Source organism: Geospiza fortis, unplaced genomic scaffold, assembly GCF_000277835.1.
Source record: "Geospiza fortis unplaced genomic scaffold, GeoFor_1.0 scaffold163, whole genome shotgun sequence".
Taxonomy (NCBI): Eukaryota; Metazoa; Chordata; class Aves; order Passeriformes; family Thraupidae; genus Geospiza; species Geospiza fortis.
The window spans coordinates 2,514,561-2,538,619 of NW_005054401.1; the positions used below are offsets into that span (position 1 = coordinate 2,514,561).

Here is a 24,059-nt window from a genome sequence, read left to right on the forward strand (position 1 = left end):
GCTGAAGATTTACTCTGCATCTGTAAATAAGTTTCCCTGCAAAGGATGAGCCTGAGGTACCATTCCACAGTACACCATTCTACCGTAATTTTCTCTGTGGCGAAACTACTTTAAAAGGTCCTCCTCTTTTGTATGCTAGCCATTTGTTTCCACTCCCTGATCAAAATTTACAATTCTCTCAGTTGCGCTAATAGACCTGTAGAGACAAAATTAACACAGCACATGGAAATAGTCTGAATTAACAGAAACAGAACAAGTGGTTTTGCTCTCCCTCTGTCCTTGATTCATTGACAAGTTTTGATTTGTAACATGTCCTCACTAACTGTTGAAATGAGACAAACAAGGAGCAAATGAACTGAAGCACAGAGATTTACACAAGCTCAGCACAAAAAGGCTGGAAAGGAACTCCTCAGATGCACTTCCACAACTCTTGGATCGTCTTTAGGCAGCAGGAGCATTGCCATAAAATTGGAACCACCAAGGTCAGATTGACTCAAACCAGAAAATTTGGGCAACATTGAATGGGAATTGCTTTCCCTGGATCTTGTGTGGACATTACTGCACATGAGCTGCCATGTTGCAAGAACAACCTACATTAATATCAAACAACCTTGAATTTATTCTTCTGAAAAACTTGTCTGTAATTTAGTCATCCTCAATTGGTTTATACAGTTTGGAAATGCATCTATTCAAATGACACAGACAAGCATGCTGGTGTCACATGCATCTTTTAATGTAATTTTTTTAGCAGCATACTCCTTAGAGTCACCAAGGGCCAGATGTCTTCCTTCTCAGATTGAACTGGCCTTGGCTTTCTGGGTTTCATTTATAAAATGAATTTGTTAAACCTACATCTTGTACAAAAATGCAATGGGATATTTAATAGCAGCAAATTGTGGTTTCTGGAGATAATTAATGTTCAACATCCTATTTTTCCCTTTTCCCCTGTTTTTAGCCATTGCATCTAGAGCATTAACTAATAGCATTAGGAATACAGGCAGGAGGAAAAAGACTCATTGGACTCTGTAATATAAGAGCTCTCTTTAAGGAGACAACTCTAGTATCTTGGCTACTCTCTTGGTTAATGCAGTAGGGAACTGAAGTGGCAAAGACAGAGCTAAAAGTTTGAGCTGCTGCCATACAAACCATGGTGTTTAGCTTTTACATATGACTGAAAAAGGCTTGTAAAACATGTAGTTACCTTTGCATGGAAAATACACAATAGCCAAAGGATTTAAAGGAAGAGTACTACTTGCTATGAGGATGTCTCTGTTCAAAGGCTGTTTTTTTCTCAGAGATTCAGCAGATCAAATTAGACAATCTCATCAACTGCTTCTCTAACCTGGAGCTGTGCAAAGCATTTGACATGGTCATGATATCCTTGTGTCTAAATTGAAGAGACATAGATTTGGTGGATGGATCACTTGGTGGACAAGGAATTGGCTGGATAGTCACCCCTGAAGAGCTGTAGTCAGTGGCTTAATGTCCAGGCGGAAAGCTGTGCCAAGTGGTGCTCCCCAAGGGTTGGTATTGGGACTGGTGCTGCTTAACATCTTTGCTGGTCACATGGGCAGTGGGATTGAGGATTCCCTCAGCAAGTTTGATGATGACACTGAGCTGTGTGGGGCAATCAACACATGGGAGGAAAGGGAGGGCATCCAGGGGGACCTTAACAGGCTTGAGAGGCAGGTCTGTGCAAACCTCATGAAGGTCAAGGTCAAATGCAAGGTTCTGGGCCAGGGCAATCCCCAGGCTGGGGGCTGATGGGATTGAGAGCAATCCTGCAGAGATGCACTTTGGGGTGTTGGTGGATGAGAAGCTCAACATGGCTCAGCGATGTGCACTTGCAGCCCAGAAAGTCAACCTGGGCTGCACCCAGAGCACTGGGGCCAGGAGGCTGGAGTAGGGGATTCTGCCCCTCAGCTCCACTGGGGTGAAACCCCACCTGGGCTGCTGCATCCAGGTCTGGAGCCCCCAAAACAAGAAGGAAATGGACCTTGGAGTAAGTCCAGAGGAGACCATGAAGATGATGGACTGAAGCAGAAGGCTGGTGTAGCTCTCCTGTGAACACAGTCTGAGAGAATAGTTCAGCATGAAGAGGAGGCTTTAGGGAGACCATAGAGCACATTCCAGTACCTAAATGAGGCCTACAGGAAAGCTGAAGAGGGATTCTTCACAAGGGCATGGACGAGACATGAGGAATGGCTTCAAACTGAAAAAGAGCAGGTTTATATTAGATGTTAGGAAGCAATTTTTTACCATGAGGGTGGTGAGGCAGGGAAGTCACAGGTGCCCCATACCTGCAAGTGTTCAAGTCCAGCTTGGATGGGGCTTTGAGCAACCAAATCTAGTGGAAGGTGTCCCTGCCCATGGCAGGGGCTGGAATAGAATGAACTTTAAAATGTTTCTTACAACACAAACCATTCTATGATTCTATGTTAATCAGTTATCTCTTGGAGATCACAGAGTGGTGATCAGGGAGGTCAGAGCAGTGTTCAGTCATTAGCCCTTTTCACCTCTTGTAGCCCTAACACAAAGCTTGAACACTCATTAAGACAGGTACCTGGATGAGGCATATTTTATCCGTGTGAGACAGCTGGTCCTGCTCCCAGTTCCACATAAAAATCTGAGTGTTCAAGAAACATTAAAAAATTCACATAAATGACAATATGCCTGGAATATGGAAACTGGAATTGGAACTTATTCCACTGTCTGTGAAACAGAAAACCTCTGCTTTACAGAAGCAAATATCTGTCACCAATCAAAAGAATAGCTACAGGTTTGGGGTTTTTTCCTCCCCCGTCTTCTAGTTCTTTAAAAAAAGAGATATGATTTATTCATATACCCATTACACTTGAATCACTGTATTGAAGCATCCAAGTCAGGTGTTAGAATCTGACAGCAGAGCTGGAACTCCTTGGACATAGATGTATGCTGTAGCCAGTACCAGACCATTCACCACTAAGGCTTCCTCCACCAGACTCTGCCAAGAGCTTTGTTTTCTCCAGGAGCTGCCACTGTGTGTTATCTGGGATCTTTCAATGAGCTGTCCTGCTGAGTAACTTATTTGGGTACTCGAGGCATAGAACTCTTCAGCTACCCCCCCATTCCGGAGTTTCACTTGGTACTGCTGGCTCATCTCCTTGTTACAAAACTCACATTCTTGAAAATGCAAAATTTGAATTATTCAAGAAACAAGACAGAGATTTAGAGAAGAAAAAAAAGTAGAAGGTACTGCATGGAGGAAATACTCTGAAATTTAATGTGGAGAGCAATGAAAGAGAATCTACCACATCAAAGTAGAGAGATGATTTTTACAAGCATTTAGCCCTGCCCAGAACCTTGAAACACAAATGAATTAGCAGAGTGAATATGAAAATCCCACTTTTGAGTAACAAGAAAAGTTAGTAAAAGTAAAAAGGTATGCAACATTAGCAGAGAAAGCAGAGCAGTTAGGTGGAGGGCAAGGTTCAGTAAGAAACTTCTGACTGCCAGCCCTATTTCTCTGCTGTACAACTGGTAACAGAATTTCACACATCATTTCAGTTTCCACTGACATCGTTGCTACAACAAATCTAAATTACTTAAGTAAACAGATAAAACATGAATTTTTTTTCCAGACTAATAGTGTAGCTTGAAAAACTGTTTCTTCCTGCAGATACTTTAAATGAAAGTGAATCTTACCAATATTTTAATTCTTTGCTATTGGATACAGAGACAACCAAAAAGGAAAAATCTGCAGGTGACTGTTTGCCCTAGTATCTTATTCAGTATATTCCACAATATGTTATTCAGAAAGACTTATGCAGAATAATTCATTTGGAAGGCAAAGTTGAAAAATGCAAGGAAAATAATCATATTCAAACAAGAGAAAGTTACAGTAAAGAGATGCATCTTATGGTTCCCAGGAGTTTAATACTTTCTTACTGTTTAGAATAAAGGTGAAAATGTGCTTTGTTCACAAAACATTCAGCAAACAGATTATGATGAAGCAATCCACCTAAAAAAGTTGAAAGGCAAAATTATAAGAGAAAGAATGACCTCCAAAGAAGGGAAATAGTAGTTTTTCATCCCTAGTGCTATTTGGACAGCAAGAAGCAAAGAATATAGTAAGGGTTTCAGGCAGCACATCCAAGTAACAGAAATTGGGCATAATTACAGCTCTGATTTGAATGATGTTGTGATTAAAACAAGTCAGAAAATTAGATGGTGGAAACAAAATGACATAGGAACACACAGTTTTTCAGTTAATTAAAAATATATTAAATGTGTAGCTCATGTTCAGCACAGCCAATTAAACATTCTTTTCTCACTCTTTGGTCTCTTAAAATTGTCAAAACACTTCAATATTTCTAAAACATTAAGGTTGAAAACATCACACGTAAATGTTTTCTTACATATTTTTCTCATATACAACTAGTCTTCAAGTTTGGTCCCATTTCACAAATAGAATCAACAGCATTCACAATTCTGTTTTCCCAGTACATTTAATTTAGCCCACAAACTCCCCTCTGCTGTACCTCTCTACACCTGAGGCATCACTTCTTCTGCCAGCCTGGTGCCTGGACCACAGGCACACACCTATTAACTCCTCCACAAAACCTGCTTCACCTCAGCACAGAGAAGGATCAAGCTGCTTATTATAATTTATACATCTTCTGGCTTCTAGCTCTGGACTCCCACAGCTAAACCATCTTTGTTAATCAGCTGGATCCCAGAGGCACTATCCTCCTAAACAGCATCCTGGGCATTGCTGAGAATAATTTACCAGGAGCAGCCTTCCCAGAGCTATTCCTCATTCCTTCTACTTAACTTTCCTCACAACCTAGAATTAATAAGCCCAAAGCATTCATATGATAAACCCTTTACTATGCCAATTATAATTATCTAAAATATAGCACCCAGGAGATATTACAAAATAGTCACTGTTCTTTTCCAGTGAGAAATGTTTGTCCTGGATACAGCTGGAGGAGACAGGCTCACCAGGTTATCTTTCTGCTGAGGTGGGAACTGTGCCCCTAACACAGGCTTCTCTGGTTTCTCAATAATCAGTGGGGTCATGAATTAATACTGTAAGAGCCCCTCTTTCCCCACCCCTACGTGGGAGTCCCCATCCCATGTCTCAAGACCAGATTTCCTCCAGGGCTCCCACAAGTGGGCCAGCGGGGAGCAGAGCACAGTGAGTGATGTTCTCCCATCTCCAGTAAGTGCCATGGTAAGGCAGGTTAGCAGCCACAACACTCTCTTGTAGAATGGTGTCCAGGAGGAACTTGCTAACCAGTGATCTCTGTTCCTTTTTCAAAAGTTGATGAAGCTCATCTTAAAAGCAGTCAGTTTTCTCATTCCCACTTTTCCAGCTGGAAAATTTCACTGTAGGGAGCCCTTCTCTCACTTCCAGCTTAAATTTATTTTGTCAGTGTTGCTCTTCTAAGAATGCTGGCCCTTAGCCTAAACTGTTTTCCCACACTGGTATTTATTCTCGTGACATTTACAGCAAGTAGGTAATCACAGAATCTCTCAGGATCCACTGTGCCAGGATAAACAAGACAAGCTTTCTTGATGTCTTCAGCAATTCACTCCCCGTTTAACCTAGTTGGTAGTTCCTCTCTGCAGCTGTGCCAGTATTATCTACTCAGAACAAGGATGACCAAAATTGCATTGAACATCCAAAAAGATATCCTATCATACCTCAGATGGTAGTGTCAGCCTCTTTCTGTGCACATTGTAAATGTCTAGGTGCATAACACGAGGGTACCACCCTTTCTTCTACACAAGGGCTAAGATTTAGCCAACCATGGGTGACACTACAGCAGCTACCTTGCCTGGCAATCCCAGCTGATGAGAGCCTGCCTTAACAGAGCATGCTCCCATCATCATGACATTACATTTTATACTACTGAATTTCATCTCACTTCTCCTGCAGGCATCCAGGTCTTGCTATATGTTACCCCTCAGCTTTCCTCAGTTACAGTGACAGACTCTTTGTGTTAGCAGCAAACTCCCTTATTTACAGCAGAATTCAAGGTCCTTACTGGCAAAACTAAAGACAACCAGGGTCTTTGAGGAAAGCTACCATTTCTACAGTCTGGTACTTCTAACAAGTCCAACTTAATTTCTGATTTCCAAACTCCATTTCAGTTGATAATACACTACTTTACACTTTACCAACTGCATTATGCATTATTTACCAGCTGCACCGGGCCATCCCAGGGGTGACAACAGGTCAAGGGAGGTAATTATGGCCCTCTGCCCTCATGAGACCTCACCTGGAGCACTGTGTCCAGCTCTCAGGTCCTCAGCACAGGAAAGACGTGTACCTGTTGGAATGGATCCAGAGGAGGCCACAAAGACGATCAGTATGATCAGTATGAGAGAGCTGGGGCTATTCTGCCTAGAGAAGAGAAGGCTTTGGGGAGGCACTGGAGGAAATAATATCTGCTTCTTTCATTCTGTTAGATAGTTCTGCTGACCTCTGAGCAACCCTTTCTAACATTCATTACTGGCATATTTTGTAATCAAACAATAATACTCATCTTTTCTTTTAACTCAAACTTAGAGCAACCAGTCTTGAAAAGTTGAGATGTTACCATCAGTGGCATCATAACATGACAGACTGCAGTCAGTCAAAAAGCTAAGTCAGACTCTTCCACATTGCATTGTCCTGAATCACTGCCTCTAGACTACATCTGCCAATATGCTGTCTGCCTTGAGTTCAAATAATTTTAGATTTTAGAGAAGGCAGTTGGGTCATTCAACGTCTATCCAAAATAAAGCAGTTGGATCATTTAACTTCTATCCAAAATAAAGCAGTTGAACTTTCTCAGAGAAAAATTAAGGACAGATTCTGACTTATTTGTCCCGCAAAACAGTAAAGCATCCTGAAATGCGCCACAGTATTACTTAAACAATAGAGTCTCCCTGAAGAATTACATCCTTCTACACTGTTTATGATTGTGCACACCATGTTAATTAACATTGTGAATAGTGCTTTGCTGGGCTGGTGGTATTCACCTTGTAGACAGCAGATAAAACTGTAGGTTCTAATAGTCATGAGCAAATTTAAAATGGATATGGATAATGGGACATAAAGACTGTCACTTGATCAACTGTGATACCAAGGGACAGGCAAAGACTGGATGCTTCAGGGCTAGACATCCACTGTGGTACTAAATAGATGTGAAACCAAGATTCTGAAACCAAGATCTGCTGTTCCGTGAAGCTCCAGCATCTCAAAATGTGATTTTGTTTCATATTAGAAAGCGAAACAAAAACTTTGGCCTTTCCACAAAATAATGTCCAAGACCTATTTCTGAATAAAAAAATTAAAAGCTGTAAATATAGAAACAGCATTAAATATTGCAATTAAGAGTGTAACATAAATCTGAAGACAAGACAGAATTAATAGGAGTGAAAATCGAAATATTTTGATGTATTTTTCTAAAATAGATTTTTCCCTGGGGAAAAACACTAAAAGGAACATTCTTGGGGGAAAAAAAAGAAAAAAGAGTAGACTTTAAAATACCAGTAGTTGTCAATAAAAAGTGGCATTGATGGGAAAAAGAAAAAATGGCTTTGTAATCTTTGGGTTGAAAAAAGTCACAGAAACATGCACTTGATGTCACATCTAAAAAACTAACAACTGTAGACCAAACTCTTAACAAAGGAAATAAAATATTAAAAAATATACCACTGATGCGATCTCAAATTAGCTTTAAAAACAAAACTTATTGTCGATTTGGAGCACTCTTACTGGTTCTGATCAGCACTAAAAATAGGCAGACATTGTGAGAAGTCTCATGTTTCCAGTAATACTGATAACTTTTGAATTGATCTCATATTTTATTTAACAAGAACTCCACAGCAATGAACCATGGTTACCAACCACAGGGAAAGGTAGACTAAAAAATACATTATGTATCTTGTAAAAATTTACCAAGGGACTACAGAGGATGCATCAGCAATAAAGTAAAATCCCCATGGAGAGAAGAAAAGAGAGGTACGTGGTTGAGAAACACTTCAGCAAAGAGGTCATGGAATAACTGAACTGTTTGGGTTAAAATGGATGCTTAAAAGTCATCTGAGGGACACAACTTGTCACTGATGTCCATCAGGAGGACTCTGAGCTTTAACAACTATACTCTGGATATCTATCCAAGCCATTCCTCATTCACCAAAGTCTACTCATCAAATCCATCTCTGATTTAGAGAGAAAGATGTTGTGGGGGACCATGTCAAAGGTTTTACACAAGCCCACACAGATGGCATCCCCTGCCCACTGTTTTGGTCATTCCATCACAGAAGCCTAGCAAGTTGGCCAGGCAATACTTGCCCTTAGTGAAGTTGTGATGGCTGTCTTGAATCACCACCCTGTCCTCCCAGTGACTTAGCGTAACTCCCATGAGGAACTCTTTCATCATATTCCCTGGCACAGACGGGAGGCTGACAGGTCAGAGTTCACAGAGTCCTCCCTTCTACCCTTCTTAAAAATGGGCACAACATTTCCCTTTTTCCAGTTACCTGGGACTTCCCCTGACAGCCATGAATTTTCAAACACCATGGACAGCAGCTTGGCAGTCCAACAGCCAATTCCCTCAGGACTTTAGGATGCATCTCATCAGGTCCCATACACTTACATACTACCAAGTTCCTGAAAAGAACACAGATCTGATCTCCCTCTTATAGTGGTTTTCCTCCCTGCTTTAATGCCAATTCACTCGATATATCTGGGAAGAAGGGCTGCCAAGAGAAGTCATTCCCTTCTCCACCATCATAGCATTGAGCCATGCTGCTTCATCAACACAAGGAAAAGCAGACCTGCCACCTCAGCCATAGGTGCCTGAGAGCCCCGCAGCGGCTCACGCTCGTCTCATGGAATGCAGACCAGGCTGCACATTCATCACAGAGATGCTGCACTCCTCTTCCTCCAGTAAACCTCTCGCACCAGAGGCTAACAGTGGTCAGTCTTGGCTAAGCACTTGTCTTGCATCAAAGACCAGCAGACAGACCTTGCACAGCTCTGCCTCAGCACAGGCTGGGGTAGATCTGCATAACCTCTGTCACTGTCACCCAGCGTGTGCATAACGTGTGTCAACAGAGACATTACTTATGAGACAACACAAGTTCACAAAGCGTGGCCTGGAGAAAAACACACACCACTTCAACAAGCAGATGTGAATGTATCTCCAGAGATACACCCTCTCTTCTCAGAAGAGCTGGGCAGCTGGTACAGTCAGTGCTGGCTGTCAGCAGCAGAGGAATCCAGAAAGTTACTGAGAAGAAATTACAGTAACTGACTCTGGGTGTCAGTCCATTCAATGCATTATTTCATAGAATCATAGAATATCTTGACTTGGAAGGAACCCACAAGGATCATCGAAATCCAACTCCTGGCCTGCACAAGACAACCCCAAGAGTCACACCATGTGCCTGAGAGCATTGTCTAAACTTTTCTTGGACTCCATCACATTTGGTGCTGGACCACTGCCCAGGGGAGCTGTTCCAGTGCCTGACCACCCTCCAGGCAAAGAACCTTGTCCTGATATCTAACCTAAACCTCCCCTGACACAGCTTCATGCCATGCCCATGGTCCTGTCACTGGTGAACAGAGAGAAGAGACCAATGCCTGCCTCTCCATTTCCCCTTGTGACGAAGTTCCAGTCCGCTATGAGGTCTCCTCTAAGACTCCTCCAGCCTGAACAAGCCAAGTGAACTCAGCCTCTCTTCATACAGTATCTCCTCTAAACTCTTCAGCATCTTTGTAGCTCTCTTTTGGATACTCATACTTGCAGTTACTAAAGGAAAAACAATGTCCTTCCAGAGCTGAAAAGTATTTTTCAAACAGTCCACCTGTATTTCTTACGAGAAATAGCTTAGAAGAAAAAAACAAAACAAACAAAAACAAAACCAGGTGTTCATCACATGGATTAATACTTCCACAAATGTTCCTCAGACTGCTGAGCTCAAATGAGGGTGCTTACCACCAAGAGAAAACCATTCATCTGGATTTACGTCTCTCCTGTTCCAGCACAGCCAGACACAAACAGCAGTGAAACGCTGTCTGATGGAGGGAGGAAGCCAGCAGCAAATGCCACTAGGCAAGAAAGATCATTATCAACCAAATGTTCTGAGCTGCAATTAGCAACAGGCTCAAAAGAACTCGTTGTGCCTGGTGTGAAAACAGGGCAAGAGGCAAGGCACTGCTCTTGTTTGCAGTGCCACTGCAGGGACCTTGCTGACATCTCTCAGCTGAGTCCCATCCTTTCCCTCCAGCAGAAGGACACTTAACTAACTGGGCACAGACACTCCCCATGCCACGTGCTCCTACTCTTCATGGAAACAGCACCAGTCTTGGACAACACACTAGTACCTTGATTCCAGCAATGAGCTTCAGGACCACCTGCCTGGCACCTGACAACAGCCTGAAACAGCATCCCTGGGTATGAAACACCCTCTCCTAAATCTTTACCATCTTTAAAGCCTGGCAACATTCTGGCTTCAGGCTTATATTTTCACCCTAATTACCCAAACCCTAACCAGTATCTCACACGTGGCTGAAGCAGAAACTAAGCTTGCTGGGGTGACTACTTGAAATAATTTAGAGGAAAAAAGCAAATCTAATTAAAAATAGCATGTGAGAGGAGAGAGGTGAAGAAAGGGGCTAAGGAAAGGATGTGACAACCGTGCTCCTTTAGCAGAGGCAGAGCCTCCTCCTGACACGGGGCGGTTGGCACAAGACCCACACAGCGGAGGTCAGCTGAGAGAGTATGGAAAGTCATGAGCAGCCAAGTCCTCGCTGTTTCAGCATTTTCCTCAGCCAAAAGCAGGGAACAGAGAAATGGCCCTGTAGTTGGTTTTCTCTGGTAAGACATGCAAATCCAAGACAAATCATAATGACCTTAGCTCTGAGAAAAAAGCCTGCTCATAAGGAGGTAAGTTTCTTTTCTTATCCACCCAAACCCCGAGAAACAGCAGTGAACACTCTGGACAAAATGACCACTTTCCCATTATTTAAGCACTACCACAACTGCAGGAATCATTTGGGATTACAGCCTTGCCTCAGAGCTGTAATTTGAACAGGTCTCACTGGAAAAGCAAAGAAGTCAGTTTCAGACATCAGAGTGTGTAAATAAGTTGGGTTGGAGTGTTGATCTGATGGAGGGCAGGAAGGCTCTGCAGAGGGATCTGGACAGGCTGGATCATGGGCTGAGGCCAGTGGTGTGAGGTTCAACAAGGCCCAGTGCCAGGTCCTGCCCTTGGGTCACAACAGCCCCAGGCAGTGCCACAGGCTGGGGCAGAGTGGCTGGAAAGGACCTGGGGGTGCTGGTGACAGCAGCTGAACATGAGCCAGGCTGTGCCCAGGTGGCCAAGAAGGCCAATGGCATCCTGGCCTGGATCAGCAATGGTGCGGCCAGCAGGGCCAGGGCAGGGATTGTCCCCCTGTGCTGGGCACTGCTGAGGCCACACCTCCAGTGCTGTGTCCAGCTCTGGGCCCTCACTTGAAAAAAGACATGGAGATGCTGGACTGAGTCAGAGCTGAGAAAGGGTCTAGAGACTAAGTCAATGCGGAGTGGCTGAGTGAGTGGGGTTGTTTTGCCTGCAGAAAAAGAGGCTCAGCAGTCAACTTTTTGCTCTCTACAAAGCTGTACAGGTTGCAACATGGTGGGGTTGACCTGCTCTACCAGGCAACCAGTGACAGGACATGAGGAAATGGCCTCAAGGTGCACCAGAAGAGGTTCAGGCTGGACATCAGGAGGTTCAGGAAGAATATCTTCACTGATAGGGTGCTTAGGGATTGGAACTGGCTGCCCAAAGGGGTGCTGGAATCACCATCCCTGGAAGTGTCCAGGAAACTACTGGACATGGGACTTTGTGGTACAGTTTACTTGGCATGATGGTATTTGGTCAAAGGTTGGATTTGATCTTTGAGATCTCTTCCAAGCTTTTTGATTCTAACTCCAAGTAAGAAGAGAATAAAGATCTGTGGCAGTCCCTCTTTGCTGTTCAGCAACAAAATTAATGTGTCCGTTGCTGAAGATCAAGTTTCATACTTGATTTACTACACAACAGTGTCTGCTCACAGAACTGAGAGTGCAGGGTGCAGGTTTCAATACCCCACCATGGAACAAATCATGGTAAGGTTCATCCTTTGTGCTATACCTCTGAAAACAAGAGTGTTCAATAGGAAAGTGCCTGCATCTCACCATGGCTCCTATTTCACTCTAACTACTTAGTCTCCTTCATATCTTAATACTCTTTTATGATATAATACATTCTGGATGACAGTTGCTTAGCTACAAAAACCCTCAGATCAACAGCTACAGTATTAAAATATTGCCAAAGGTCAAATCCCACTGTATGATCATTCAGCATCTTATAGATATGTCTTTTATTATTTTTCTTAGTGTCTGAAATAAATACTGAAAGACATTTTAATATAACAGGCTGTACTCTCTAGGGCAACTGTACAACCCAGGACAATACATGCAATTATATCATTATAATTACAGTTAAATTCTTATTATAAACTTTGACTACATCAAGTTTGTGTATTAGACCTAGCTCTCCCCTCCCCCTCCAAAAAAAATCATTCCTGGAGAAAAATATTATTATTAAAAATTTGCCTAAAAGTAAAGTTGTAAAGAAAAGATCAATAAAAGAAGGCTGGATATTTGAAGGATTTGTATTAATAAAACCAGCATCTTTCACAGTGACAGTGGCTCCTTAAGAAAAAATTGCATTGCAACCCACAGACATTACTAAATTCCTAGGGAAAAAACTGTATCATCTCTGCTTTAGCAGAAGAAAAGCATGGGCATTTTTACAGCTTATGCAAATTCTGCACTATACAGAAGGTGGTACATCAACAAGACATTTGTCCTGCCTGCTTTCACTATTTCCAGCACCCCTGTTGCAGTGATGTCTTTGTACAATTGTGGCAGCAGTGTGCCAGAATCCCTACTGCTTCCTCTGCAGGCTTTATCCAACACATCTCTGGCTGTAGCCTGCATGGCCAACTGCTCACTCAGCCCACAAAGGCTACTCATTTGTAAGCACAGGGAAGCGTGTAACTAAATTAATTGCAGGCTTGGTGTACCTACTGAAAATGGATTTAAGGGGTTTCTGTCGCTAAGGCTCCTTTAACACCCCTTCCTGTCTTAAATCTTTCCTGCCAGCCAAGTGGAGATACCCGCTGCAGAAGCTGGGCATATGCAGGTGACTTCTCCAGGGACAGTGGGGATGCATTCTCTCCAGATTGCATTTGAAAGCCCTCTAAGGTTTTAGAGGCTGCTGAGAATTGCTCAAACCAATCAAAAATGATACAGCGTGTTCAACATCGTTTTACAAGCTGACAGGATTTTGTTTTGACATTTCTATTCACATCCTATCCCTCTAGGACTGTGGAGCAGCAACAGAATGTTAAAAATGGAAGGGTTTTTTTTTCGGAAGCTTGATCCAAACATATAATAAGCATGTTAGTTCGTGCAGAACTGTCCAGTTCTCTGCTTAAACTGTGACAAGGATGTGCACATAGATCTACTTATAAGTAGACTAGCATGGTTGGGAGCAGTGGTTTGCAGCATGCAAGAGCTAACACAACACAGAGACATGGACGTTGCCATATGTACTGAGTTTGTTTTTGCTTGTGTTTGTGTGAAACATTTTTGCTTTACAGAAAATTATTACTAACTTGAACACCACTTTGTGAATATATCTGGAAAAGCTTGTTTGTGTAAATCTCTGTGTTCATTTTGTGCCTTATAAATGAAGAGCAGAATGATCAACCCATCAAGGAACCATTTCCTTCACAATGAGGTAGAAGCAGCTACACAGACCCAGGCCCAATATTAGCAAATGCATTTTCCCTGGGGTCAGCACTTGTTAGCATCTATTAGCTTTTGAGTTTCCTTAGTGATCTGAGTAATGCAGAAAGATCAAAGGAAACCCAAGTGACTTAATGAGACATTTGCAATTTCACTACAGCAGCCATAAAGAGTGAAGTGTGAAATCTTTGAGACAAGTAGATGTTAGAGACAGCTTACAGCAGTGGAGCTGAGAGAATGAACATTTCCTTTTTTGTGATGAAAAGCACTTGCTGCTGTCTGTATGTGCAGGGCCACACTGTGCCCAGAGTGCAACGACAGGAAAACATAAAGTATATTTACAAGTAGTCACACAGCACACACAGTAACTGTAAGCAGGTGTTTTGAGGCCCAACATCATAAAACTCACAAGCACACCAAGCAGAGGGAAAAACTGTGAGAAACCCATACCTGCCACAAGAACACATCAGAACAACTGCCCCAAACAAACACCCAGAAGCCAAGCCACTGATCACAGAGGTCACCGTGGCGATCACCACGCCGACCTTCTTCCTCCACCAAATCCGACAGGCTGCTACTGGGTGTGTAGACAAATACTTTAGCAAAGCCATTAAAAACCTGTGCTCCTGTATTTTGTGACAATTTAATACTGTTCCAAGTTCACGACCAGAGCCATCAGACACAACCACACAGCCCTTCCTGTGGGAATGCTATACTGAAATTGTCATGCAGACAGATGGTCCGTGATGAAATGCCACTACACATACACGGCCCATTGGGGGTTTCAGTGTGCAGGCCTGTCGACGTGGTAGATAGATTCTTCCAGTGAAATCTCCCTGTGCTGTTCTCTGTGCAAAACACAGTGACTGCCTGTTGAGTAGAAAGACTGGACAAGTAATTAAGCATAGTTTGAGGAAGAAAGGAATACTAAGGATTTTTCTGGATTGCCCAGAGTTCTTTTGAATAGCTTGCTAATATACCAGAATGCCATTCTGTGCCTTCTGTGGTCAGGAAATAATAACCAAAAAAAAAAAAAAAAGAAAAAAAGGAAAAGACAGCTGCGTCCCAAGGCAAACATGTGTGGTCAGGCATGCCTGTACCACACACATTAGTGAGGGACTGAGGCTCCCCTCCCCTCTCAGCAGCTAAAGAGCTGACACATCAGCTTTGAGCTGTAAAATTGGAACCCGCTCACTGGAGCCTGCTGCTCCCTTGCAGAGACAGACATCAAGGTTACAGTCAAGAAGGATGCAGAGAATTAGGAAAACATAGTTGCCATTTCTGTGGTTTTTCTTTTTCATACAAAATCGTTTAAGAATTACATCAGTCAATATGGAGTGGGGATTAAAATATGATCAATTCCCACTCTTCCTGTCACGCAGAAACTCAAAAATTCAGCTGACGGAGGTGTAGCACCATCACTAACTGACTCAAAAAATCTACTTCTTGCAATTTCAGGAATCATTTTACATACAATATCCACCTAATCATCTAACATCCATACTCTACCTAAATCTGACTCTGCTTAGTTCACAACTGTACCCAGAGATGGATTTTCTCCTGACAGTTTCTGTGGCCTACTTACCATCCCTTCTGTTAATAGTGTGAATTGGATGCTTTGCCTCCATTTAAAAAGGTTTATTCTCATGTGCAGGACATTTTTTTTTTAAATTTGGTTTGGTTGCTAAGGAGGAAGCTTTAGCAGGGTAGGCAAGGATTTAGTCATATGTGAGCCACAGGGAACATTATCCTTAGAGATTAATTTGGAAATCAAGTGACAATTGGCAGGGTATGTGTTTACTTTCTATTTTTTGAAAGCTTTACAAGTACCACAGGATTTCTGCATCCTCTGAAGGAGATCTATTCTTCTGCAACATTAATAAACGACAGAGACAACAAAGAGAGTATCACACTTGTCTCAAGTGTCATAGATAAAATTAGTAATTTCACTGCAAATGAGAAAGCAAACTAGATTATTAGGAACAGCTCTACACTAATCAAAAGGGTGTCTCACAACCACCTTTCAGATATACTGAAGGCAGCTGCCTCACTGTGAAGTTAATTCAATGAGCACAGCAAATGTAATTCATTTGGCATATATTGTTTGCTAATCAAAGAGCATTTCTTGGCATCTAAACTGCGTGTGTGACAGAATGTTAAGCCTGGAAACACATTGATAGTCCTCAAAGTTTTTCATCAAATCCAAGAAACATAATGTGCACACATGCAAGCAATTCTCCTCATTCAAGTAGTGAAGGTGAAATCTGCGTTACCAAGTTTTGTTACACTGAACTGTGGTCCTAGGAAGACCTTACAAGAAATAGCTTTTCCCTCATGTATTTGTGCAAGACAGAAAGCTTCAAAACTTTTAATTTCTCCTTCTTTCTAATTACCGTACCACAGAATACTGCCTGTTATGACAGCAAACCCTGTGAGCAAACACTATCACTAGAAAACTCTTGGTATATCTTCACTGAATTAAGTCTTAGGAGCATGAAAATGTTTTGTTGCTTTTTTGGGTCTTTTTTAATTGAGGTTATTTTGGGCCTCACAGCTTGCATACCTGAGCTCTAGGGAACAGGCTAAGGAATAACATCTCTTCCCCTTTTTAAATATATTGCCTTGGAAGGCTGCTCTACTGCAGTGTACATATGGACCTCCACCACCACAAGCAATCATGACGAAAAGCCATTAAACCAACCATCTTGGCTAAGAGGAATATTTCACTGTGTTCTTTCCCAAAGAAAGCTGCAAAACAGCAGAATGGAGTCCGGATGGGATTGCTGTCTGCTCACAGATTCCCTAGTCCAATGGATGCTGTGACTGAGGGAAACCATGCTCTGCCTCCAAGGCAGCCACAGCTCTTCAAATCATAAACAATTTCATTATTAAAAAACAACTTCAGAGATCAAAACCTGGCATGTTTCATTGCATCTGAGACGATCTATGCTTTGCCCTATTTTCAAGATGAAGTCAATATGTAAAAGGTCACTGTGCAGGTGGAGAAACAAAACAAAAGAAATTACTATATGTTTTATTCAAAATGCAAAAGGAACATTTCTTAAATGTAATACTTAATTTAGGAAAAAAACCCAAACCAAACAACAAACCCCCACACCAGAATTATTTGAAAATTTCAACCTTATTCATTTGGATTCAGAACTTTTAAATTCCAATGAGAGGGAAGAACCCCATCCAAGTATGGTTACAAAACTGCTTCCAAAAGCAAGATAACTGCATTCTTAATGTAAGGCTCTTCACCAGCATTTCTTAAAAAGGAGAAACCGTATAATATATAAGTTTATGCAGTAACTGGCAACAAAACACATATGTTATCTACCTGGACACAAAGATGGGATTTGGTCTGGGTATTTATTTTGAAAAGGACAAAATAATGTTTTTACTGAGTGATGGTTCAAGGTGACAAACACAGCACAGCTGGAATGTATGTCTTGTTACCTTTGGTGTGGATTACATATTTTTAAGCTACTGAAACATTAAGGCAGGGTAGACTGAAGACAACTGTGCAAATTCTACTGCGTAAATTGTACTTCATCTTTTAATTCCTTGCCTATTTATTTTTAACAGAATTTTCACAAAATGAGGAGCACTTCTGAACATATTTGATGTTTACTTTTAGAGCAGTTAACTCAAAATACAGGCTCAGTTTCTATCAACGTTATCATAAATTTCAAACCTGTTTCTTCCTACAGTCTATTTTTGTATTAAAGTAAAAATTAAAAATGAGATGCCATACTTGGAAGACTAAATATTGGCCTTGGAGATTATTTTGAAGGTCTATTTTTCTCATAAGGGCTAAAAGAATTATACAAAAAAGGAAACAACTTTTCATGTAGAAATGTGACTACACACTTGGGGATCATGTGAAAAGTCTCAGTTAAAATCTGGCAAAACAACATTTCCAGGTTTTTCAGTCCAATTACTTATTGGCTTTTGGCAGTAGTTACAATTTCAAGATTTGCTGTTGGGAAAGGCATACTAAGAGTTCAACGGCTCTGGATATTCAAAACTCAAACATTTTCAGCATCTATTTCAAGTCTTTGCTTTACAAACAGCTTCTAAAAAGCACATTATAAGCCAAAGATGAAGAAAATGAGGTTTAATGGCTATTTTATTGATACAACAAGATTTAAGAACAACCTGTTAGTTTCCTGATTGTCCTACTTCATGTTCTAAAGAACACTCAGGAAGATGCTTACTAGAGGATAAAGTTCCCTAACAACAAGGTGTTTATCAGTAAAATCCATCAACAAAGCAGTGTTTTAGTACAGAGAAGTGCTCTTCAGACTCAGGAGAGAGGGACACTCCCCAGCCTAATGGAGCCCCTAAAACACAGATGAAAGATATTCCAACAGCTGCAAGTGCAGTCACACAAGTGCTTCTAAATCATGTTCCACTGCCCATAAAACCTTCCATGTCAGTGTTTTACCATGTCAGGTGAAGCTTTTACCTATTTTTTCAAGTCAAGAGCTGCTTTGGAAAGCTGCCATGAAAACAGCTCAACCTTTCCCAAATATGAGGCATGTTTTCTTGGCAGACACTACATCTTTCATACAAGGAGATATGCTCCCAACAGAATTTCCTCATAGGCACATCCCTGAAGAGAGCAAAACATTAGCAGGCCACTGACCCTCATTGCAATTTTTTTTACACTCTGCAACCCTTCTTTATTTTTAAGGAGAAAAAGAAAATAGCTCTTGCATCTTGGCATTAAATTTCAGTTTTCTTACCAAGTTGTCAAGAACACAGTCACATATACATGCCTTTAAGCTCAAAACTGGCTGTGATTTATCAAAGTCAGAATGGTATAAATAATACATGTCTTGCACAGGTGGCTTTTTCTGTAATATAACAACTAATGGCCTGTCAACAAGCTATTCCATATACAGAAGCTATATGATGGTCTGCCATCTCTTTCCTGTGTGGTAAATGAAGAAAGACTTTAAGGAGTCAAATTCTCTCTAATGGTGTCCTGCTGTCTTTAATACAATGTGTGATGGTACCGAGCCAGAGAAACCACACATCTTTGAGGTGTGTAACAGCAAATCCTACAGCATCAGGCTTTGCTGATGAGCCAGGACAAATTTTTTTTTATCCAATATCTGAAGCCTGACACAAATAAAAAATTATCTAGATCATATAGATAGATTTGTCTAGATCATACAGATAAGATTTTCCAGTAATGAAATCCTAGACATTATAATCAGTGCTTATGATAAGAAACCACATTTGGAAAACAAAGCAAATAAGCAAAACCTGCATTCAGAAAAAAGAGAAGGTTAAGCCAATCCTCTAATATCTCATTGTGCTTCAGTGGCAGATTTTCTTTCAAGATGCAAAAGCTTGTCCTTCAATATGTTTCTCTTTAAATATTTTAGGATTATGCCAAGTTCTGACTAGCCCACAGTAGCATGGAAGAAATTCATCTGCTAGAGTGCCTTTAAAAAGAATTGGAAGAACAGCACCACCAACACACATTCAGCGCAGTCAGCACACCTTACCAGTCACAAACTCACCTCTCTGTGATCGTTTCTCTGAGACCACTTGCAACCCCTTTCACCACTGTACTAGCCTTTGGTGTCAGCACTACTTGAGATATGAAAAAGGAGCCTTTCTTCCTTCTTTCAGTGATTGACGCCTGCAGGAACTGAATCAACTTTTCCGTATCTGTTGTGTTTGCCCAGGGAGCTGGCATCATCTGGCCTGGCCACAGAAAGGCCACCTCGACGGCCACTGGACTGTGGTAGAACACTAGCACTTGGTGCTCCTTTTCCCACAGGTACTGGAGGCTGACTTCGTGGGCAAATATAGCAGGACACATTTTGTTTCCATATGTGTCTTTGAGCATCTGGACAAGCTTTTCATGATGGCATTTCTGCATCCCGTAGAAATGATTGAAGTCCAAGAAGACCACTTCTTTCGGGTGCTCAGTGAGAAACGCGTTGATCTCCTCCAGACCTTCCTTGACTTTGGCGCTGAATAAACCATGGGCAAAGTAGAGTTCATTGTCTGGGTCTCTGGGCTTGGTGGAAATTCTGAGATCAAAATACCTTATACCTGCGCCCAGCTGGCTGGTGAAGTTCATGGTCTGTGTAGCCAGCCACTTCCTCATCAGCTTTTTAGCCACAGTCCCAAAAACTGACACAAAATTCTGGACCGTCTCTGGCTGTTCAGGCCCAACGGGAGAGGCTTCATCAATGTAGAAGCTAAAAGAGTCATGAGACCCTAAAACAAGAGAGAAAAATTATAAAAAATATATTAAAAGCCTTTAGTAGGTTTTTCTCAATGAAAATAATTTGGGTGTACCAACACCCACCAACCAACCCCCATGCCCTTTCCCTCAACAACAGTACATTTGTCTGGCAGCATTTGCCCCAACAACACATTGTAGGAACATGAAAGAAAATCTGTTTCACTGCTTGTCTGGATGCTCAGTCACTCTCTTCCAGCTCTTACTTATGCCTTTAGGCTCAATGAACCCAGTGGTCTCTGAAGATCAAAGCAATTCTGGTAGCAAAGCAAGTCACACAACAAATCCCTTGAGCCAAGGAGGAGAGTTTGGCCCTGCACACTGAATTGAGCACTGTTTAGTCTGTAGAACCAAAGGAAAAAACCAAAACAAACCAATATCCTTCCATACATACCTTTATAGCCAGATAAAATAGGATTTGGAAAAATGTCAAGGAACATAAATATTTTATGTTCTATCTTAAATCAAGTCTCATCTGGTCATACACAAGGTTACTAAATGGTTTTCCTTCTTAAATTTACTTCTAAAATTCTTTACTTTCTTTTGCTAAATAAGTACGAGAGGTAGAGCCAAGAATAGCAGTGTTCCACTGATAAAATTCAGAAACCTAGACAAAAGCCAAATTAACGATGCTCAGCATTCATACATCGACATGAAAGCAGTTGTATGGAGTTATAAGCTGACCCTAGGAGATGCTTATCACCTTTGTCAACCATTACCCAGCTGAACACCTGGTGTTTGCACCTGGCAGTTTACACAGAAACACTGTCCAGCTGCTGGCAGAGCCACACCTGCTATTCCAGCCATAGATGGTTCTGGTCAGACTCACAGCAGCAAGCAGGTCTGCTGCTCAGACTGAGACACACTGCCTGCAAAACTCCTTCAAAGTCAGCAGGACTTGTATTCTGGAAATGGACTGCAGTATTAGGCACTCAGAGATCCAAATCCTATATCCAAATGAGTTCACAGCAGTGGTCTTGTCTGTCACCAATGCTTTTGCAGGTGCTTTTCAAAATTGCTTTCCAAAGCACGCATGCTGTAGCAAGTAAGTATCACATTAATGAAATTCTGCCAGTCAGTCATTTCTGAGAGTGATGCTACTTTACCTGAACTGGTATAAACCCTATAAACTGAAGCAGCAGCTATAACATTTTCTTCTTTAACAACAAATGGAGTCATGACAAATCATCCTAGACTCTGGCTTGGATTTGGTTTTGTTTAATCTGAGAAATGTCTTTAAATTTTGTACACATCTGCTTCTCATGGTTGTCTCTTTGAACTGCATTTTGCTTTAAAAGTTAAATAACTTTTCCATTTTGATGAAGCTTTCTACTGCTAGGTGTTGAAGTGATAATGTATTTCTTGCAGTACCTGATTAGATCATGCAGTATCTGGTTACACATTGATATCCTTGGGGACTAGATCTGCATACAGAATTCTAATGGTAAAACAAATTATTAGAGCAATGACCTGTGTATCAACAGTATTACAGGGAAAATCAATGAGATGCATTAAATATTCTGCTCAGTGTAACCTGCACTAATCTAGAAATCAAAGTAAATCCAGTCTTGTTTAAAACAAGGCACAGCTACTGATATTAGGAAGGGACGGATTTTGCAAACCCCCCCTTTGTCCATTGAAGCCCATTTTATTTTTGTAGAGTTTTATGCCAGATTAAATACCTGTGTAAACCTGATCAACTGATTAGAGCAGTAGGCTCAAAATGGTGTTAAAACTAATTAAACCATTTGTCTTTTATCTTCTGATCTGCAGACATGGGCAACCTGAAGCTGCAGAAAAGGTAGCAGCTAAACTTGACTGCAGCGCTGCCATTAGGCACATATTGGTTTAAAATTCTTCTTAAAACTACTTTAGTCAAGAAAGGCAGCACAATTCTCACAGCAGAAAACTAAGGTGAACAACCTGTCAACAGGTAGCTCTTAGCTACTGGTGATGAAAAACACAGAGAAGTGTGCGTGCGTGTGTGTGTGTGAACATCACAGCTAGAAATACCTGAACACTGCAACTAGAACAGGTCAGAAAAATATTTTTTCCTCATTAAAGTCTTTGTGCACATATTTGAGCCTAAAAATAGGTATTCCTATGTGGATGGTAATGAGAAGACCGCACAGTGCTCTGAGAATTTTCATGTTTTGTAACCCAAACAAGGAAGCCCTACAGCATAATACAAAAAGGAAATAAGGCTTAACTTGGTTGATGCAAAATGAAGCAGAGGTCAGCTGTTCAAAAGTATGTAAACATTCCTCCTGAACAAAAAATACAGCAAATACTTTGTCTTTCCATGTGTAAAACTACTTGGAACAGGTCAATTAAATATTAATTTTCATCATGCACTCATCTACATTTCCTTTTGCCTTAATCATGCCTTTTTGTCTCAGATAGCTTACTTGTGTAACTCACAGAAATTCAAAATCCTTACACTTAGCAGAGCAAATTAGGGTATGATCTTTTCCACTGTCATGCCCAAAATCACTATATTCCTGGTAATGAGGGAATCCTGTAAAAACATGCTTTTGGCAACCATGTTTCCTTCCAAATATTTCTTTTGTGCATAGGGACATTTCCCTCCTACATTTTCACTGCAAAGTGTTCTTACGGGCTCTCTCTACCACCAAACTTCAGCCTCTAAGAAGAGAGGACACAAGCTACATTTAGGAACACAAATGCAATGATGCCTGCAATCTTTGGAAGGTGGCAGCCCTTGCACATCATCTGTCTCTGTTATGGTAGGTCTGTACCACAGAGACTTCACAGCCTGAGACCTGGAGAGGCAAACAGGGGAAATTACTCATCCCAAGTCATTCAGGAAGCAAAAGATGATATTCCTCTTGTGTGCAAACATATTTTCTCACCAGTTTACTTAGTGTCTAAAATTTTCTTAAAATATTGCACGCTGTTTTCCCACTATTTCAACAACCCAGCATATCCAAGAAGTCCAGGAAGAAGGCTCATGGATCAGCATGATGGGGATAGCAAATGAGGGGTTAAGGTTGTGTGCACATACTATAGCCCAGTCAAGAAGAGAAAGTGGATGAAGCCTTTAAATAACTGGAAGAAACTTCATAATTACATGTTTTCATGGGGGAATTTTGAGACACTTGCTGGCAGAGCAGAACAGCAGAGTGAAGGAAATTCAGAGAGCATCAGAGACTTATTTTTTCTGCAGATATTCCTTTTAGTAGTGAAGTTGCACTGCTGGATGTTGTACAAATTAAGGAAGAAATTGATAGGGACATAAAGGCTGATGACAGCCTTAGACTGAGTGACTACGAGGAGAAATAAGAATTTGAAATACTCAGGAAAGCAATGAAGGCAAAAAGCAGAAGAAAGATCTTGGATTTCAGAGCAACTGTCTTGGCTTGTTCAGGAAATTGGTAAGTAGTAGCCTGGAAGAACTCAATTACCTTAAATGCCAAGGGACTCAGCAGAAAGGGCTGAACTTGAAAAGCAACTTCCCTAAAGCATATGAATAGAGAGCGAAGAAACAAGGAGATAAGGCTGGAGGCAAGTTTGGCTGAAGGAGTAACTTCTGAGTGGCATCAAACTTAAGCCACTACAGAAGGTTTTAGCAAGGACAGGTTGCCAGGGAGGAACAGAGGACAAAGCACAGAGGGATTTAAGAAGGACACAGCTGAGAAAGGAAACCTGCAAGGGATGGGAAAGGCAACAGACAGCTTCTGCTGATATATCAACAACAAAAGAAAGCACAGAGAATGCTGTCCACTACAGAACAGGCCAGAAGACCTGAAGGATGGGATGCCATCCAGAGGGACCTGGACAAGTTTGAGAAGTAACCCATGAGAATATAACGAGGTTTAACAAGGCCAAGTGCTGGTGCTGCACCTGGGCTGGAACAACCCCTGATATCAGCACAGGCTGGGCATGACCAGCCCCAGAGCAGCCCTGCCCAGAAGGGCTTGGGGGTGCTGTGGGTGAGAGGCTGCACA

General features: G+C 41.6%; 1 protein-coding gene across 1 annotated transcript in view; it reads right to left on the reverse strand.

Annotated features, from left to right (window-relative positions):
* The window catches only part of PLCXD3 (phosphatidylinositol specific phospholipase C X domain containing 3), a 27,327-nt gene extending 6,057 nt beyond the window's left edge, over positions 1-21,270 (reverse strand). The window contains exons 1-2 of the mRNA XM_014309092.1: positions 21,198-21,270; positions 19,358-20,066 (exon numbers count right to left, since the gene is read on the reverse strand). Coding sequence (XP_014164567.1) covers positions 19,358-20,066; positions 21,198-21,270 — 782 coding nt within the window. The remainder of the gene's footprint in view (positions 1-19,357; positions 20,067-21,197) is intronic.
* Positions 21,271-24,059: the final 2,789 nt, after the last annotated feature.